Source organism: Scyliorhinus canicula, chromosome 4, assembly GCF_902713615.1.
Source record: "Scyliorhinus canicula chromosome 4, sScyCan1.1, whole genome shotgun sequence".
Lineage (NCBI taxonomy): Eukaryota > Metazoa > Chordata > Chondrichthyes > Carcharhiniformes > Scyliorhinidae > Scyliorhinus > Scyliorhinus canicula.
The window spans coordinates 181,792,071-181,813,037 of record NC_052149.1 but is presented as its reverse complement, the minus strand read 5'-3'; the positions used below and the strand labels follow the sequence as shown (position 1 = coordinate 181,813,037).

Below are 20,967 nucleotides of genomic sequence, written 5' to 3'. Positions count from 1 at the left end.
TTCCTCCCACAGACGAAAGATGTGGAGGTTAGGTGGATTAACCATGCTAAATTACCCCTTACTGGCCAAAGAAATGTAGGTTAGGTGGATTGCCTACTCTAAATTGCTGCTTACTGTCCAAAGCAGTGCAGGTTAGGTTGGGTTATGGGCATAGGCTGAATGGCCTCTTTCTGCACTGTAGGAATTATATGATTCAATCTATGAATTCCGTCTTTCTATTATGATCGTGATGCCCATGGACTCGGCCCTCTAACACCAGACCAAACGGTCAGGATTCACACTGCACGTGGCCATGACTAGCTGGCAATGGTACACTGTAATGGCCTCCAAACGAAACAGCTATGTAGTAACCTCAGACGGTTCCCACTATGTACGCAACCACCATCACTTTCTCCAAGTAGCAGAACCAGCACCAACAGATAACACAGCATTTCAGTCATGCAGCCTATGACACCAGACCAATGCACCAGCAGATTGCAGGCTTCTACAGAGGTCAATGGAGCTACTCCTGTACCTGTCGAACACACAGATGAAACGCCCTGTGTTGCGGCCAGTGAGAACACTGGTCACCGAAGCCCAGAACATCACCTACTGGTGTAATCACATGTTGAGGGCATTTGAGCAGGCCACGTTCCAGGGTATTTTACCACTTAGCCTTTAACTGACTTTTGATGTTCAATTTTCTTTCCAACAAAAAAAGGGAGGGGGAGAAGGACACACGATGGGCGATACACCAGTTGCTACAGCCTAATCTCAATAAATAGTATGCACTGTCAGTCTGTTTTATTGGATGTCACCCAATGGCCTGTATATGGTTTCTTCAGGCTCACACTGTTACTGGGTGTCCCAACTAAACCGGGAAAGGCCTGATGACAAGCCTACAGCAGAGGCCAGTGGCAAGGGGGGAGGGGCGGAGCTGTATGCAGCTGTTGATTTTAGGAATAAACTACCCATTGTTGGAAGTCCTTGATTTCGGTGATTTGAGGAACCCACAACAAAGGCGTTGGATTTCAGTGCAGATTCGTAGAAAGGTGCAAAAATCGAGGAAACGTTAACGTAGCGTTCGAATGGATAACTTAATTGCACTCAAAGTCCCGTTAAATTATCTTTTAATGGGCTTCAAAATTAACGTTGATCGTTGGCTACGTTTTCTCTTATTTCCGTGGACAACCTTTGGCTTTTTACTTCTGCCTCTGTACCCGAGTTGCTACCTCGGTGTATGTGCTAATCAGACACACCCTGGTAATGTTTCTTACTCCATGTCTAAATGGCTGGCTCGGGGGGCGAGATTGCCTTGACTCGGTGCAATTGCTTTATGCTCGAGGAGTGAGTGAAGTTAGGTGTCAGGGAAACTGGTAATGTTTTTGACACGGGTGCAATCATCAGTCATTTAGCAGAAAACGCTGCGGGTTGCCCATCAAAGATTGCCTTGCCTGCCAAGTTTTAGGTGCGCCCTGTCCTTGGAATTTCCTATGATGCAATTCTGTCTTGGCTGATAATGTGGGTCATGTTGTATGTATCACGAACTCCTTATCCAGTTGCCCCGGGAAAGCTTCCCACACTAATCCCAAAAGAAACTGTTGAGATTTTGAGACATCACCGCGAATCCTGCAGTTTATTACATGCAACGCCTAGAGTTTAACTTTGGTCAGGATTTGTCTTCCTAAAATGTAAACTTCCAAAGTCCTTTTCCCACCCCCTCCTGCAGCAGCCGAGAATCCATCCCAGTCATCTACAAACTGGATAGCCAGGCTAAATTCTTTCAATGAAAACTTTTTTGCTGCGTTTGTTTGTAATTGAAAGTTTCTCTCGGTCCCAGTTTCTGAAAACTGGACGGGAAATGGCAGCGTGACGTGTGTGGCGTTTGAATTCCCTGGCGTGAGTCATAAAAAAGTGCTGAAATAGTTGGTGTAGTTTTACACGCCATATATAGCCTGCGAGAGCAGAGCTGTCATTCTGTGTAGGATAAAGTGAGTAGCTACAACGGCACGGATCCTACCTCACCCCCCCCCCCCCAGTTCGCACACGGATCGCCCTCCTTTCCCTCCTGCAATTCGAGCATTAGACAAACACAAAATAATCTTTCTATTTTCACCAACTTCCCCTTACCCCCCTGCCCTTCTCCAGCGACGATGGAGTTGTACAAAGTTACCCTGGAAGGACCGGCTCCGTGGGGTTTTAGACTACAGGGAGGAAAGGACTTCAACAAGCCTTTATCCATGTCCAGGGTGAGCGAGAACGACTGACTTTTGGGGTGTGGCGGGGCTGGTCCAAGATTCCTTCTCTCTCTCTGCTTGTTACCTGTTTGCTCTTTTGGGTTTTGTTTTTAAACAGTTTTTTTTAAAATCCGGGGGGGGGGGAAAAACTTGTGGCAATCCGTCACGCTGCTGGAAGAGGAGATTCGAGCCGCCCTACTGTAACCAGCCAGGACATTTCTTTTAACTGCATGTTTTTCTTGCTAAATCAAGGTTCAATGTGTGTGGAACTTCAAAGCGCGCCCTGTGCTGTGGCAGACTGTCCCCTCATGTTCTGAAGGGACGGCAGAGCACTTTTTGGAGGGGGGACCTGGGTCCAGCTGCACCCTCCACATGGGTCCTTTTTTAAAAAAAAGAAACGCTTTTAATGTAAAACCGTGCTCACTAGCATGTTCTGTTCGAGATTCGACAAGCGTCCCTGACTTCGAAAAGCTCGGGAGTAATTTATTTACTGTAACACGGGGTGGTCGTGTGATACAAAATGGTATCTTAAAATCCCAGTATTGAAAGCATTCCAGCGTGCTTCTTGCATATCAGGAATGTGAAGGGGATTAGTGAAAGGCTTGAACTTTCCAGCTGCACTGAGAACCAGCAGTGTAAGTTGATCCGACCCCTCTTGAGGAGAATGCCTGAAATCTCTCCTTTGTACGGACCAGATGAGGTCATTATCACCTCCACATCGTGTTTAATTAAGGTCGAATAACAAATAGCTTCCAATCGAAAGCAAAACGTTTTTATTGGTGCTTCAAATATCTGCATTGTAATGTGTGCTGAATGTCGGTTACAATTCAACCCAGAACATTTCTTGCATTTTGAGCCTTTCATAACTTAATTCAAAGTTAATAGTTTCACATCATGGCGAAGTTAAAGCTTAATTCTTTCAAGTACCATAATTTAAGCTCGGGTTATTTTTTGATACATTTCGAGATTTCCAAATTATTGTAGCCATAGAATCATCTGTAAAAACATTTATTTGCCCTACTTCATTTAAAGTTTGCTTTTGAAGAAAGTTAGTTTTATGGATACAGTTCCCTTACTGATCTATCCTCATCATCGTCTTAAGTGTAAGGAAGATTCTTTTGTCATGACCAGATATGGGCAAGAGTTTCAGCATTGAGAAGCAGAATAACAACTCCATATAGGTCTCAGAAATCGAGTTATTGAAAGGGTTTGCTCTTGTGGGTGCATGTTTATGGCACTTCCATATTTGTACTTGCTCTCATTTATGTGCTTACTTTTGCATACCTTATTTAATTTTAAGGTGCATTTGGCATCTCCATGTTTTGACTGGTGCCATTACTCATTTTATCACAGTGATTTAGGTTCTGAAATTTTGTTTTAATTAAAGTCTATAACTCTTCCAGTCAATAAACTATTTTATAATTATATTGTAGAACCAACTGATGGAACAGCAGTGTTCTCTAAAGGACTGAGCTAAAAACAAATTCTCTGTATCCACAGAAAACACCCTCCATACCACAATCCTCTCTTCCTCAGCTCATCCTGCCCCACCCCTTCTCAGCTGACAAGGCCCCTTAAGGCACTCCCTAAAACTTTCCTCTTTGCCCAAACTTTTCTAACCTAATAGCTTCTTACTTGGCTTTGTATCATACTTCATTTTATAATTGTTTGTGAAACATCTAGGAAGATTTATTGCAATTAAAGGTACTATATAAGTTGTTGGTCCTGTTCACTTCATTTTGTCTTGCGCCCCTTTCTCCCTTCACCTCAGCATGACCCCTTCTCAATCTTTCCTTGCCTCAGCTCATCTCGTGCTGTCCTCCAATTCCATTTGCCTCGCCTCCAATTGCCCTGCCACTCTCCACCCCCTTAAATAGATATTTTAAAAATTAACTATTGTTTCCGGTACATGGCAATTGTTGAGGTAAGGAGGAGAAGGATACACCTGACCAAATCTGACTGGCAGCTAAAATTGGAAAAACCTATTGAACCAATCAACTTTACATGCCTTTTTCTCAACTTAATTTGTCAAGTGATTGGAATTTTCCTACAATGAAGTACTGCTCATTGTCTTTGGTAGTTTGTGCCAATTGATCCATGTTTTGTCGCACATTCAGACTCCGATCTATTTAGCTCAACATCAAAGAAACTGAAAACGGAATTATTTTAAAAATCTGCTTAAGAATATTAGATGTTTATCTCCGGCTTTATTCCAACAGAATAATTTCAGTTTGTTTTGTAGTTGCAAAATCGTAACAATAGAAATAAGTTTATTTTGATTTCATTTGAACACCATTTAACACAATCATGCAGTATTTAGTGATAAGCCTGAAAACAACATGAGGACAACTTAAATTCTTTGAGACCGCAACAGTGCGAAGGATTTTAAAACTAAAAGCGATGAGCTTGGAGTTCCATTGCAACCCTCAATAGTTGAGCCAAGAAAAAGGCAAAATGCTGCAGATGACAGAAATCTGAAATAAAATAAAAATGTTGGCAGTACTGAGTAGGTAAGGTAGTATCTGTGGAAGGAGAAACGTGAGTTAATTGCTTTATGCACTATCTAGGTTTCATAGCTATTCAGGAATTCTACTTAAAAACAATGAATAAGTTTGAAGCCCACCATTAATGTTCATGTCTTGAGTGAAGTTACTGTAGCTAAGACTAGTTAATACAATATATGGTGCCAATATTATATCTTGCCTTTAATTACAAGATGGTTAGCCAAGGATAAGTGACATAGCACGATCTCTATGGAAGACGATTCTGATATATTAGGCTATAGATTTGTCCAAGTAGATTTATCTTGCAAGAATTGAAGGTTGGAAGGCAGGGTACCATACAACATAGAACATAGAAAAATACAGCTCAGAACAGGCCCTTCGGCCCACGATGTTGTACCGAACATTTGTCCTAGATTAAGAACAAATTAATCTACACGTAATCTACACATTATTAATCCATGTACCTATCCAATAGCCGCTTGAAGGTCCCTAAAGTTTCTGACTCAACTACTTCCAAAGGCAGTGCATTCAATGCCCCCACTACTCTCTGGGTAAAGAACCTATCTCTGACATTCCCCCCCCCCCCCCCCCCCCCCCCCCCCCTATATCTTCCACCATTCGCCTTAAATTTATGTCCTCTTGTAATGGTTTGTTCCACCCGGGGAAAAAGACTCTGTCTACTCTATCTATTCCCCTGATCATCTTATAAACCTCTATCAAGTCGCCCCTCATCCTTCTCCGTTCTAATGAGAAAAGGCCTAGCACCCTCAACCTTTCCTTGTAAGACCTCTCCATTCCAGGCAACATCCTGGTAAATCTCCTTTGTACCTTTTCCAAAGCTTCCACATCCTTCCTAAAATGAGGCGACCAGAACTGCACACAGTACTCCAAATGTGGCCTTACCAAGGTTTTGTACAGCTGCATCATCACCTCACGACTCTTAAATTCAATCCCTCTGCTAATAAACGCTAGCACACCATAGGCCTTCTTCACTGCTCTATCCACTTGAGTGGCAACTTCCAAAGATCTATGAACATAGACCCCAAGATCTCTCTGCTCCTCACATTGCCAAGAACCCTACCATTAACCCTGTATTCCGCATTCATATTTGTCCTTCCAAAATGGACAACCTCACACCATGTCATGGGGATTTTTAAATAGAAGGTTGTCCATTGAAAGACTTTCCAAAAAAAATCCTGTTCTGTCCCTTCCATTGAAGAGCAACTTTTAAACTCCCGATAGTTCAAAAAAGTATTCCAGCATAGATTGTGACTTCAGCTATAAGATATTTTGGCCCTGCTCCAATACACACTGTGATACCTCATAGGCAAATTAAATTGCCCTGCGCATAAAAATGAGAAATTCCAGACAAATACTGCACAATAGTTGATGACCCAGTTCCTACAGGGGTTTGACTTGCTGATTCAAATCCATTTCTACAAATGAAACCACATTACTCAACGTAATGAGTGCACTTCAACAAAGCATGTTCATATAAAGGAAAATTAAATGCACAGCAGATATCATCTACCCTTAGCCTTTCCACCATGATATTTTAAGTCAGTTCAACTTGTTTGTACAAGTTTATAGACCAGTTTTGCAGAATAGTTTGATCACAGTTGGTAGAACGTTTGTACAGTATTACTGTGTACATGTTCTGTGCAGATACAAGTAGATGGCTGTATTTGTATGAACCAAGCTCTGATAAAACAGTGGTGCTATATAAGATATTTGCGATGTTGAAAGGGATAATTAGCTGACTTTTAATTCAGCTTTTCACTACCATTCTTGTCTCTCTTTTCATTCACTGTAAAGTCGGCAGTACCATGTTTTAATGTCACCAGTTGTTTCCAATACCACTGCTGCTAGTTTAGCAGCAGCATGGATAATTCTTGTTAATTTCCTCCATCATTGCTCCTTTTGCTCACTGCTGTCAGTTAATTCCAGTTTATGAGATCGTTCATCCCTTTGAGGTACTGTTGCCACCATTTCCGGCAGTCCTAAATGTAGTGAGAACACCTAAATATACCGAAGTGTTTGCTTGGTGTGCCTGGTGGCATTTTCCCCCCACCTAGTGAGGATTGAATGCTGAACCTACCCATTCAATCCTACTCTTGTTTTTCAGCAACATAAGGGATAACTAATTCACAAGAAAATGGCAATATGCATTTCTTTAAGTACTAAACTCACCATTAAAAAGCTACTTGCAAAGTAGAGATGCAAACACTTTTGATATTCTAACATGCTTATCAGGTTCATTCCTGTTACTATGATTAGAACTGTGAGTGTACAGCATGGAGGAGGCCATTTGACCTGCTGCTTCTGCTGGTTCTTTGACAGAGCAATCTAAAATGAACCCCCATGCTCATTCCCATACTTAATCCTATACCTTTCACTGTTTAAAATCATAAATAATAAAAGCTACCGTAGTCTCTGACACCATTTACTGCAGCAAAATATTTCAACAGTTGTGTGTAAAGGCATTTACAAATCCCTTGCCTTGCTCTCAGAACAACCTTAGTTGATGACTCCTCATTACTGATCTTACAACCAGAGGAAATACTCTTGCCCTATTCAATATATCACAACCCTTCATTTTTTTAAAAACTTGATTATGTCTCCTCCTCGGCTTTCCTTGCTCTGGTGGAAATGGTCCTCACATATATCAGCTCTTGTAACCATAAGATTCAGCAGGTTAATGCCAAGGATTAAAAACTACGGGCCAAATCTTCCAAGGAGTGGCTGCTGCCATTGGATTACTACAGTGCTCCTTTTCTTCATGCTACGATACAGCTCTGCATTATGTTCTTTAAGGCTTGAGAAATTCTAGATTGCACATTGTTATGTAACCAATGCTTTACACACATTAATTAACTCTTTTGTGTTTAATGCACATAAGGTCAGATGTGGGGATGTTTGCTGACGAGCACCATTCGCAACTCCTCACACACTGAACCAGTCCATGTGCAAATACAGCAAGAATTGGACAATATCTAGGCTCAAACCGACAAGTGGCAAGTAACATTCGTGCCAGGCAATGACCATCTCCAATAACAGTGAATCAAGCAAACATCCCTTGACATTCAGTGGCATCGTCATCACTGAATCCTCCACTGTCAACATCTTGGGAGGGGTGGGGGTTTATCATTGACCAGAAACTGAATTGGCCTAGACATACAAACACAGTGGCTATGAGAGTTGGTCAAAGGCTAGGAATTCTATAGTGATTAACTCAGCCAAAGCCTGTCTATCACATACAAGGCACAAGTGAGGAATGTGATGAATACTCACCCCTTGCTTGGATGAGTGAAGCTCCAACAACACTTGGAAGCTCAGCACCATCCCAGAAAAAGCAGTCCTCTTGATTGGCACCCCTTCCACAAACATTCACTCTCTCCACCACTGATGCATAGTAGCAGTCGGGTGTACTAGCTACAAGATGCACTTCAGGAATTCACCAAGATTCCTTGGGCAGCCCCATCCGAACCCACGACCAATACCATCTGGAAGAACAAGGGCAGCAGATACATCGGAATGCAACCACCTGAAGCTCTCGCCAATTTACTCATCTTCCTGACTTGGAAATACATTGCTGCCCCTTCACCGCTGCGTCAAAATCCTGGAACTCCTTCCCTAATAGTACAGTGGGTGTACCTACATTGCATGAGCTACAATGGTTCAAGAAGGTAGTTCATCTTCTCGAGGGTAATTCTGAGTGGGCAGACTAGCCAGCGATGCCCATATCCTATGAAAATGAATTTTCAAAAACCTATTGATGTCAGTCATTTATTGACCTTCACTTTCAGTGAATTATGTATTTGGTCTATAGGGTATTTTTGTAACCTTTCTGTTGAGTCTGTACTCCCTTTCCTTGCTTTTAATTTCAAAATACCTTAATTCACACTTAGCTATGTTAAATTACATTGATCACCAACCTTCTCATTTTGCTAGCTAGTTTGCGCCTTCTTGAAGTATTTCTGGAAAAAGATATTTGCTATTGAAGCTTTTAATCTTGCACTCACCAAGACTACCAAATCTCCAAACGAATAACATGCTCACACTAGAAATTCACTTCAACAGAAGCGGTTTGGCAGCACAATTGATGCAGCCAAACACATAGTAAATCCCACTGAGCATGTATTCTCTGAAAGTCAAGAGTTTTCTCTTATTAATGGCTTCAACTTCGGTGTGACTTTGTCTGGATTGAGGTATTTGCTGAGTTTGAAATCCTCTAATCCCAACTATCCTGCTACAAATCAGCCTCCAAAGAAGATTTTGAGTCCTTGACAATGTACCCAGCTGATCTCGTGCGCACACATTGTGGATACCTAACGACTAGACTAATTTTTCACAAGCAGTGCGACTGCTTGTTAGCATTGTGAGGCCTCACAGTTTACCTAGACATACATATCTGTAAACCTGAAAAAGCAACTTGAATAGTCATTCTTAATGAGCGTGAGTATATTGACAGAACGTACGCCATTCTTAAAGTTTGGTCCAGATTCGTATCCATTGAACCTGCCACAAAGCATGAATGCAGGCTCTGCTTAAAATCCAGTTACAAATACACTTGTTGGACTTGTGCAAGAGTAATTAGCTGCTCAGTGGTGTATAATAGGATTCATCCTCGTGTTTCACTGTGCCCCCGTATGTACGAGCTGTCTTGATGTCCCTTTATGTCCCATCTTATCTATTACGGTTCTGCATGACCAGAATTGGCCAAATGGTTGAGCGAGTGACTACAGGCAGTTCTGAGCAAATTTTCCCAGCTACACAGTAAAGGATCCCTTCATCTTTGTATAGACTGTACAGGACTTGCTTATCAATTACAATGCCACCTCCATGTTTCATTCAACATTGCTAGTCTATTCACTAATGTACTACTGAAAAAAGCCATAGATATATGCACCACGTCATTACCACCATTAGCTGACTTTGTGTTAAATGAACTCAGCCACTCGTTCAGTTCAGTTTGAACAACACGTATGCCCAAACAGATGGTGTTGCCATGGGATGCCCGCGAGGTCCGGCTCTCAAAAACAGTTGTCAGTTTCCATGGGAAACTCCTCTTCGAACGAATTATCCTAAACCTCCTATCTCTTGTGTTTATGATGCATAGATATATATTTGCTCCACTTGAATCTGTAGCTGCATGTTTCTTTACAGGCCTTATTGGGCTTCGTTCTGCATTTCAATTCACCTTTCGATTGTCAAGTTATTTGAGAAATCTGCCAATGGGTTCTCAACTGCAGTTTGCCTCAAGCCCACCTTCACTGGTCTGTATAGGCATTGCTACAACCAGCTCCAGGTGAGGTTCCCCAAAATCTCCTGGTCCAGACGAGACCCCTCGATTTGTTACCCTCTTGAGTGAGCTATCCCCATATTGTACAAACCTAGGTGAGGAGAGATGACTGGTCCTGTGTTTTTATTCAGTCCACCCTCTGCTGGTAGCAACAAAGGTTTAATCTAATAAGATTCCCTTTTCCTTGGATGCTGTTTCTAGAATCAATAGTTTGTTTAAAATGGTGCAGGCTTTCTCAATTTAAGATGGAATAAGTTTATTAATAACTAAAAAGGGGAAGGAGAGAACAGTAAAACACATGCACATGCATTCATTCAGTTTAGAGGTCAGCATTTAGTCCCGTAGTAAGAAAAGGATTATATGGAACAGTCCTTGAATTATGAGGAATAGGTGATGAAGCATTGCAGCCGATGGATGTTATTTCCAGGAATTGATTTTCTGCTGGGAATAGTTGATTTTGGTTCAGGTGTTCTGTGATTTGGCAGAAAGATTTCAGTTCTTTTTCCGTCTGCAAACTTTCTGCTGGCTGATTGACTTCCACAGTCAGAGAGAGAGTTTTTGATGTTCCTGCAAAGTATGCTATTTTGCAGGGGTCCTCCTGCCTTTGTTACTTTATCACCTTAGCGTGACAAACCTCCAGCTGTTGTTTCTCACAGCACGCGCACACAGACCAACACACTGGTAGCAAGCAGGCTTTTAACCTCCTCTGAGACCCAGGACACTCGTATTGCCAAGGCAATTATACCCAGGGTCTTTGGATGAGACAGCCATTATGTTCCTGTTTCTTTGCCAGATATTGTGATCCGTCATACCTTATCTGGAAGCACAGGGTGGGGTGTCATTGGTTTTTACTGCAAGGGCTTCTTTAACAGCACCTTGTGTACCCATAAACTCCACATAGCTCTTGTTGAAGTACAAGGCAGTGGGTGCATGTGAATGCCACTACCTTTCTCCAAGCCACACTGTATCCTGACTTCGAACCAAATTGCCATTCCTTTACTTGATGCTAAGTCAAAACTCCGGAACTTCCTCCCTAACAGCACTGTGATTTGCCTACACCATATGGACTGCTGTTGTTTAAGAGGTGACTCCCCACCTCCTGAGGGCCATTAGGGATGTGCAATAAATGCTGACCTAGCCAGGATACTCCCACCCCATGAAAGAACAAAAAAAAACCTTAAATAATGGATTTTGAGCTTTTCCCCCATGATTAACAATAAACTAATTGAACTTGTTATTACTCCGTTCATCTTTCCTTTTTTGAATTCCGGCATTACATGACTTACTCCGTTGTCCCTTGATTCTACAAGAAATTTCAGTTCTCCAGGGAAACAATGCGGAGAACAGAATAACACCATCCTCTTAACTGATCTCTATGAACCCTAAAATATTTACCTAATAATACTTGGACTTTCTAACCCTGGAGACCTACAGTTCAACAGAAAAAATAATATATTGTGCTTTACACAGTATAAGTTCTGTCCTTAAAAGCACACCCTCTAACTATTTGTAAGCATTGCTACAAAAACATCTGCCAACATATGTGTGCCAGATGTCAAATTATGTTACAAATCCAAAATAAATAACTTGTGCATTTTTTAAGAAAAATAATTAATGCTGCGTGCTTCTCACTTGTGGAACTGTAACTAAATAGTTGACAATTTACATTAATTCCCTACAAACAAACAATAAAAATGAATGACCTGAATCTACATTATTTAAAAGAAGATCTTTCTTCCCTCAGTGATGCTACCAACAACTTGCGTTTATATAAAACCGTGTAGGTTGTAAAACATCCCAAGTTGCTTAATTGGAGAAATATCAAAACAAAATTGACACCACAGTTAAATGAGAAAATATTGGAACAAATGACCTAATGCTTGGCAAAGAGACGGGTTTGAAGGAGCGTCTTAAAGCAGGAGAAAGAAGTTGTGAAGTTTAGAGATGGAGTTCCAATGCTTAGGCTGTATATGGGGGATGGCTGCCAGTGGTGAGGCAAAAGAAGTCGGGAAGCACGAAGGCCAGAATTTAAGGACTCTCGTATTCTTGGATGGTTGTAGGGCTGGAGGAACTCAGAGCCTGGAGGGGAGAAGCTATGGAGGTGTTTTGATGATTAGAATGTAAACTTTTGAGGTATTACTGAATGTATGTGGTCTTGGTATGGAACAGATTTGGGCGAAAGATTCAGATTATAGTCCCATAGAACACTGATGTTGCAAACAGCATTGTTTAACATCAGAGAGAGAATCAGTGGCCAGGAAAGAAAGTTGGTGATGGGGACCAGTATTCAATTGGGGAAAATTTTTGCTGATTCAATACTGATGTTGGGCAAGTAATGTGACAAATCATAGGTTGTGGGAGGTCAAGAAGAAGCTCTTTAGTTTATAAACAAAATTGGGAATCCTCTGATTTATTAAGCTTATGGTGAGATTAAATGCTCAATGCAGATATTGCACACAACTTTCACTGCATCGTTGCAGAAGTGCTTTGCTATGTGAACCTGAATTCATTTTGCTTGGATTGATATTACCAATATATTAAGAGCTGACTTTTAAAGCAGACCAAGGCAGGCCAGCAGTACGATTCAATTCCCGTACCAGCTCCCCGAACAGGCGCCGACTAGGAGCTTTTCACAGTAACTTCATTTGAAGTCTACTTGTGACAATAAGCGATTTTCATTTCATTTCAAATTATTGATTAGACTTTGTGGAGATGCTTTTTTAAAAAACTTTATTGTAGAACTTGATTTTCAAAACATCTGTGAGTTTCCCATGGCTAAGACATTTGTAGCTAAATCAAACAGTAGAGCAAATGTAAATATCTGTTGGATGTTTTTTTATTTGTATGTGGGTGATGTTTACATATGGTATATGGCACAGAAACAGGCCAACCAGTTCATGCTCTACTCGAGCCTCCTCCCATCTTTCCTCATTTAAATTTACCATTATAACCATCTATTTCCTTCTCCCTCAGAATGTGTCTAGTTTTGCATTTTAATACATTCATATTATTTGATTCAATCATTCCCTGTGGCGGTGCGTTCCACATTCTTGCCACTCTTGGGGTGAAGAAGTTTACTTTTGAATTTCTTATTGAATATCTAATATCGATGGCCTCTAGTTATGTTCTTCCTTACAAGAAGAAACATTCTCTCTGTACCCACTCTGAGAAAAACATTTCAGAAGACCTCTATAACATCACATCCCAGCTTTCTTCTATCAAGAGAGACCCAGGGCAGGATTGTGCAGCCCCGCCCGTTGCCGGGATCATCCAGTCCCAACAAAAGCCAATGGACTTTTGGCTGGCCTGCCACCTCTCCAAATGTGAGTCTCGTCATGGCTGAGCTGGAAAATCCTAGTCCCAGTGTGTTAATCTTTTCCTGATATATGTACCCTCCCATTTCTGGTATCATCCTTGTAAACCTGTGTTTCAATCGCTTTTTATAATATGGTGGTGTGGTCTAACCAAGGATTGATAATAGGTTTCACGTAACTTCCCTACTTTTTAATTCTATTCCTCCAGAAATGAAACTTGCTTTGCTTTTTTTTTGTGGCCTCGTTCACCTGTGGTGCAATTTTTAGTGATGAGGTCCCTTTGTTCCTCTACGCCATTTAAATTTGTATTGTCCAAGTAACAAATAATCTCCCTGTTCTTCCTACCAAAGTGTAAAGTTGATTCTGAACTTCATTTGCTGATTATTTGTCCATTCGGAAAGTTTCTTAATTTTCTCCTCCTCACTGATGCAGTGCCAGAGGACTGGTGGATAGCCAATAGTGAGACAGAACCTGCTTATGTAATTATTGGTCTATAATTACATAAGCAGGTTCTGTCTCACTATTGGCTCTCTACCAGTCCTCTGGCACTGTATCTTATTCTAATTATTAAATGAGTAGAAATGTTTGCACTTCCTCTTTTCTCATGCATCTGCTTCTCAAACTTACCTGATCTGAGAAGGTGGGAGAGAATATGGATACCGGTCAAGTCAGTTGTGTTTTTGTATTATGTTGACAATATTGAGCGTTGTTGGAAAATATGCCCATCTAGGCAGGCAGTGACTATTCTCTTGTAATACTGACTTGAATCTGGTGAGTGTCAGTGAGGTGTTAAGATCCCTCCACCTAGCCTCTTGCCTGCGCTTCTAGCCAAATTTGAAGTATGGTCACCCTTGCAATGTAGGAATGACTGGTGTAAAAAGAAAAATATTTTCTCCCATATGTTGCAGATGTACCATTTACATTGAATATTCTGTAAGCACCATATATCATCGAGTGCCAATCCTCTGTCTTGATCTTTTTATTCCCAAGATGTCGCTAGGACGGCCTCGCTTAAGCTACTAGTTAGTGGTCACCACAAGTTTTTGATGCTGGGAACATAGTAGTTGTTACACTGTTGAAGGTCAAAGGAAAAGTATATTGAAAAAAAAACAAATTACTGTGGATGCTGGAATCTGAAACAAAAGAGAAAATGCTGGAAAATCTCAGCAGGACTGGCAGCGGGAGACAAAAGAGCTAACGTTTTGAGTCCAATGACTCTTTTTGTCAAAGCTTTGACAAAGAGTCATTGTACTCAAAATGTTAGCTCTTTTCTCGAAACGTTAGCTCTTCTGGGCAGCATGATAACACAAATGGATAGCACTGTAGCTTCACAGCGCCAGGTTCGAGCACTGTCTGTGCAGAGTCTGCACATCCTCCCCGTGTGTGTGTGGGTTTCCTCCAGGTTCCCCGGTTTCCTCCCACAGTCCAAAGATGTGTAGGTTAGGTGGATTGGCCATGATAAATTGCCCTTAGTGACCAAAAAAAGTTAGGAGGGGTTATTGGGTTACGGGGATAGGGTGGAAGTGAGGGCTTAAGTGAGTCTGTCCAGACTCGATGGGCAGAATGGCCTCCTTCTGCACTGTATGTTCTATGATTCCTTCACCATTCTAAAGATATAAGAGCAGAATGAGACCATTGGCCTGTCGAGTCTGCTCCGCCATTCAGTCAGCCAACTCCACCATGCTGCCTGTTCTCCATAACCCTTCAACACTTTGTCTAACTCCTCCTTTAAATGTACTCACTGTCCCAGCATCCACCACACTCTGCGATAGTGAATTCCACAGATTCACAACCCTTCAGAAGAAGTAGTTTTTCCTCGACCTACCACTGGTCAAACTGGCCTGGAGGAGCTTCTTTATTACAGATTAGTTGTGAATTGAGCTGAAGCAGTGGACGATGGGTTATGTGCTCTCTTGTCCAGTTCTGTGCTGGAATTTGTGGACAAATCTCAAACTAATAGAAACACACAGGAACAAATTCCGTCATCGGTATTCGGTGTGTCAATGAATATCCTCTGTGCACAACTGGTTGACAGTCAAATCTTACGGCACGATCTCGCTCCAGCATGATGCAGCTGGTGAATGTCGGAAGAGGCCTCTCACGGGCTTCCTGGAAGTCTTAATGTCCCATGGGATCCACCCAAGTCCCGTGAGTCATCCGAGTCAGAAACATGCTCACAAGGGGCGTCACCAAATGGCGCTCGCTGAAGTCAGTTTTAAGTGACTTCGGCAAGCTCACCTGGGTCCACCGGCATCCCCCGTGAGGCCGCAGCCGGGTGCTGTTCAGCGCTTGTCCACACAAATGTGGACCAGGTTGAACGGCACCCAGGGGTCTCCTGGGCCATCAAAAGACCCCTGGTGGTCAGGGATATTGCAGGGTAGCCCCTGGAATGTGGGCACCTTGCACTAACACCCTGTCACTGCCAAGGTTCCCGGGTGGAACTACTAAGTTTTCAGGAGCACTACCTGGGTGTGAGGGTGGTAGTTCAAGGGTGTCCAGGTGCCAGGGTGGCACTGCCAAGGGTCAGGGCCTGAAGAGGGTGGGGGGGGGGGTCACGCCCATGAAAGGATGGTGGGGGAAGTGTTTGAAGGGTGGGGGTGTGCAGGGAAGGTAAACAGGGGCCTCTGGTAGATTGCGGGTTGACGGGTGGGGGTCCTGGAAAAGGAAGGCCTGTAAGTGGGCATGGGGACCCCTAAGGACCCCACAGCGAGGTGTCATCGTTTTGGGGATTGTGGGGTAATGCCCATGTGTGTGGGTGGGGTGACATTGCCCATGGGTTGTTGAGATCGGGGCACCCTTTCGAAATGGCGGGCCTGATCGGAGTTCAGCTCCCCAGTGCTTTAAAAAAAAATTCTTGTGGGCTAAATCGGTGAGAAACTCCCCATGGTCCAAAGGAGTGATTTAAGTGTCATTGAATAGCGGTGAGGAACTCACCGGTAGAGCTGGCGGGAAACTCCCTGAAAAGTCCGCCACAAATGAACTTAGAAATTTTTTGGGAGGATCGTACCCTTAACTTTTTGCTGTTAGAATTGTCATCGCTTTATTAATGAAGAGCATCATGCTTCTAATAAGGGCAGTAAAGAAAGGGCCTGTAAATGTATGCTTCCTTTGTTCCCCATCCTTATTACATAATATTCGCTCCAAGCCGGCTGCTGTCTGTGCACACAAAAGGTATGTTTAGTTTGTGTTGTGAATATGCATCATTCAATTGAGTAGACATAGTTTTGTCATTGTATGGCTTATGTGGACATTAGGTAAACCTGATTTGTACTTTCATTTCTTCTTGGGCTAAACAGGCCAATTTAGCATTTGTTACCTGGAGAGGACAGTTTAATCACACTGCAACAATGGAACTATGGCTCATAGGTGAGGCTTACTGAAATATAAACAGGTTCTTACAGTTTTAAAAAAATATATAAATTTAGAGTATCCAATTCTTTTTTCCAATTAAGGGGCAATTTAGCATGGCCAATCCCCTTAATCTGCTCATCTTTAGGTTGTGGAAATGAGACCCACATAAACACTGGGAAAATGTGCAAACTCCACAGAGGCAGTTATCTGGGGCCGGGATTGAACCCTGATCCTCGGCGCCGTGAGGCAGCAGTACTAACCGCTGTGCAACCGTGCTGCCTCTAGGTTCTTACAGTTCAACCCTAATGCAACACGTGTGCATTATCAAATAGGGTGCTTTCCATTGTGTGCAGATATGGCCGATTTGATGGATTCATTTGAAAACCAACTTCAGTGTTGCAACTGATTTGTTCTGGAATTACTATTTGCATATTTTACATACCATTGTTTTTAACATCCCCTCTAGGGATGAATTCTTTCCCCCCTTATCTCTGAACTGCAGCTCTATTATCTACACAGAGATAGATAAACAAACTGAACACATTTTGAAGTAATAGTAAACTAATGCCTCCCTGTCTCTAATCTCCTCCCAGACCCACAACCCTCCCGAGACTTCTGGGTTTATATAATTCTGGCTTCATTGAGCATCGAGTTTGATCACTGTGCCACTGCTGGCCATGCCTTCACCTGGCTAGGCCCCTCACCCCTGAAATTCTCACCCTACAGCCTTCTGCCTCTCTGCCTCCTTTTTTAAGATGCTGATTAAAACCTCCTCCTCTGACCAAGCTTTCGCTTTATTAACTTAATGTTTTCTTGGTTTCATATTTGGTTTTATAATTCCCTTCGGGCATTTTATTAAGTTGAAGGTGTGGTATAAATGGTGATGATTCTAAAATAAATGTTACGCAACAAGCTTGTTTTCGACAGGGTTTTGAATACTACCTTTCTTGAATAAGCTGTTTTTAATTCTTTAGTATTCTTTAGAAGTATGCTTTTTACTAGTAGCTTAAGAGAACAACGGAGATGACTTGCGATTTTATTAAAACAGGATGGTCTTCAGCATATTGCACCAAATATACATTGTTTTTGGGTCGCTTTGTATGTCCTTTTTAACTGCACACAACCTCAGTTCACAGCATTTGTTTTTCAGGCATTGTCCCAGCATATTGTCCAAACAATATCAATTTTACTCGATATGTTTGAAGTCAAATTCAAAACGAATGGTAGATTGGCCACCTATTATACATGCTGCTAAATTTTAATCCATTGTAGTATGTAAATTTGCTTTTTTACTTGTCTCCTATTGAGTTTGTGCAATGATTTGGATTTTGAAAGACTTGGATTTTGCGACGATTACGACAGCAAAGTTCTGGACATTTGCCATAATTGCTGCACTGAAGCTAATGGCAACCTCTGGAGTCTCCACATGCGTAAAAGTGGGAATCCAGAATTTGACGTCAGTGCCTCTTGGCCTCTCCAGTGTTGCTGAGATTATCCCAGATTGTATATTGGTCATGATTGTTTTTTTAAAAAAAACATTCTTTAATGGGCGTCGCTGGCTAGGCCAATATTTATTGTTCCTTGAGAATGCGGTGGTGAGCCATTGCCTTAAACCCATGCAGTCCATATGGATTAGGTACACCCACAGGACTGCTAGGAGGAAAGTTTCAGGATTTTGACCCTGCGGCAGTGAAGGAACGGCGATATATTGCCAAGTCTATGTGATTTGGCGGGGGAACTTGCTCCATGTGTTTTACATGTGTACTCATTTGTTTGCTTCTACCTTCTGGATAACAATGGCTGAGGAAAGTTAATTTTATTTGTGCAGTGCCAACATTCCGAAATACATTCCACATTTTTCTTTCTGTTTACCTGTATTTTTGCCTTTGTCTTGTTGCCTTTGCTTTAATCTAATAATCATTGACTTTGCTAGCTGAAAATTTGTCGTAAAATTGATTTAGTACTTTTATCTAACTGATTTGCTGTCTGAGAATACTGTCAACTCTGCTTGTTGACATCAGTGCTGCTACACACCAGGAGATCCACTCCACTTGGCGCTGGATTTAAGCTACCATGAGGAAAGTCCATGCCACACAACTACTAACACCTTGTGGGCTGGTTTCTTCGAGGTCAGCAGTGAGTGCTGTACTTTTACCGCTGACCACATAGCTGGACCATTGTCTCCTGCTTGATTTGATTCAGTCATTTTTGATTTTTAAAAAATGTATTCATATACCTGCATTTATTGCCCATCCCTAGTTGCCCTTGAAGGTGGTGTTGAGCTGCCTTCTTGAACTGCTGTAGTCCCTGTGGTGTAAGTACACCCACAATGCTGTAAGGAATGGAGTTTCAGGACTTTGACCCAAAGATACTGAAGGAACGGCGATTACGTTTTCAATTCAGGATATACCAGGGACTATACTTTTGCAACCCTAGCAATGAGCTCAAGCCTCCCAATTCTAAAGGTCAGACTGTCACTTGCTGCTAATTCCCTGGTCGTTTTGGTTCAAATGTTGACCAGTGGCGTGCAGCTGACACCCAGCCATTAAAGTCAACTGAGTCTGCCTGACACCGCTCCTCAGCTGGCATTTGCTTCTTTTACCACATTCCCCACTAGAAAGTTGACGTCGGAACTTGATACAATAAGGTGAAACTACAGAGCTATTTGAAGTGATGAATTATTATTGACACAATGGTAATGTACTTTGGATTGAAATGGTATTTTCTTATTTGCAGAATATTGGCATCAGTATACTAAATTCTTGTATAAATTCATGATTCTTGTTGGCTTATAGCTTAATTTTGATTGTTGAAATCATCATTGATAAAAAAACAATATTCTCAGTAAAATTACAGGCAGACATTACCTGTTAGCTATTGATTTTAAATTTCCAATTCAAAGAATTCTCATTTCATATATTTAAATTAATGATCTCCCGCCTGAGAAATTCACTTTGGTCAATGTGCACAAAACAATCCGAGGTCAGAATAATCCAGTCATACATGGATCAAATTAGGTTTACTGTGTATGAATTGGACTAGTTTCAGTAATTTTGGTATATGAGTAAATTGAGATTCGGCATTCTTGAGATTAGTAGCATGTTTAGGAGTAAAAGGATGATTTTGGACCAATGGCTTTGGAGTTTCTCCTCCATTGTGTTTTTCTTTTATAATTTCCAAACATAGAAGCATACAAATTAAGAGCAGGAGTAGGCCATTCGCCCCTTGGGCCTCAACCTCACATTCCTGCCTCCCTGATTCCCAATAACCTTTCACCCCTTGCCTATCAATCATCTATCAAAGTCTCACAACCCTTTTCCTCGCCTCTGTATTAAATGGCTGAGTACTTAAACACAGTTCGAGATTCTGCCATAACAGGAAACGTCCTTTCCACATCCACCCAGTCAAGTGCCCTCAGAAACTTATGTGCTTCAATCAAGTCACTTCTTGCTCTCTAAAAGTGGCTACGAGCCTAGCCTGTTCAACGTTTCCTGATAAAACAACCTACCGATTCCAGGTGTAAATCTGATAAATCTTCTCTGAACTGCCTTCAATTCATTTACATCTTTCCATAATTAAGGAGATCCAAAGATGCGCAGGTTAGGTGGGTGACAGGGACTGGGGGCGGGGATGGGGGGGGGGGGGGGGGGTGCGGGGGGAAGGGGTGAAGTGTTGGTAGGGCAGGGGAGTGGACCTTGTGGTGTTCTTTTAGCGGGTCCATGCAGACTGGATGGGCCAAATGGCCTCCTTCTGTACTGTAGGGATTCTAAGACGACCAACACTGTACACAGTATAGCAGATGTGGTCTCACCAATGCTCTGTATAACTGAAGCATAGACTTCTTATTGTTGTTTATTGCAAGGTGAATTGAATGCAATAACATTATTAGCTTTGCTACTTTGGTGGTAACTGCATGCTAACCTTCTGTGATTCATGCATGAGGATACCCAGATCCCTCTGCAGCTCTGTAATCTCTCACCGTTTAGATGATATGATTTTCTTATTTGTCCTGCCAAAATAGCCAACCTCACATTTTCCCATATTATACTCTAGTTGCCAGCTCTTTGACCACTCACCTAATCTATCTATATCCTTTTGTAGCCTCCTTGAGTCCTCTAAAATTAGTTTTCTACTTTTGCCCAAAGATTGTGGCCCTTCCCACTGGCAAGACCTTCCAGCCCCGTCAAAAGTTGAGTTTTGAATGGTTCACCTAATTTTCTGACCCTGCCCTTGCCGCAAGAGCCATAAAATTACCTCCTTTGTGTCATCAGCAAATTTAG

General features: G+C 42.0%; 1 protein-coding gene across 1 annotated transcript in view; it reads left to right on the top strand.

Moving 5' to 3' along the window:
- The first annotated feature begins 2,004 nt into the window (after positions 1–2,004).
- pdlim7 (PDZ and LIM domain 7) overlaps positions 2,005–20,967 on the top strand; it is a 150,320-nt gene continuing 131,357 nt past the window's right edge. The window contains exon 1 of the mRNA XM_038793545.1: positions 2,005–2,228. Coding sequence (XP_038649473.1) covers positions 2,133–2,228 — 96 coding nt within the window. The 5' untranslated portion in view covers positions 2,005–2,132. The remainder of the gene's footprint in view (positions 2,229–20,967) is intronic.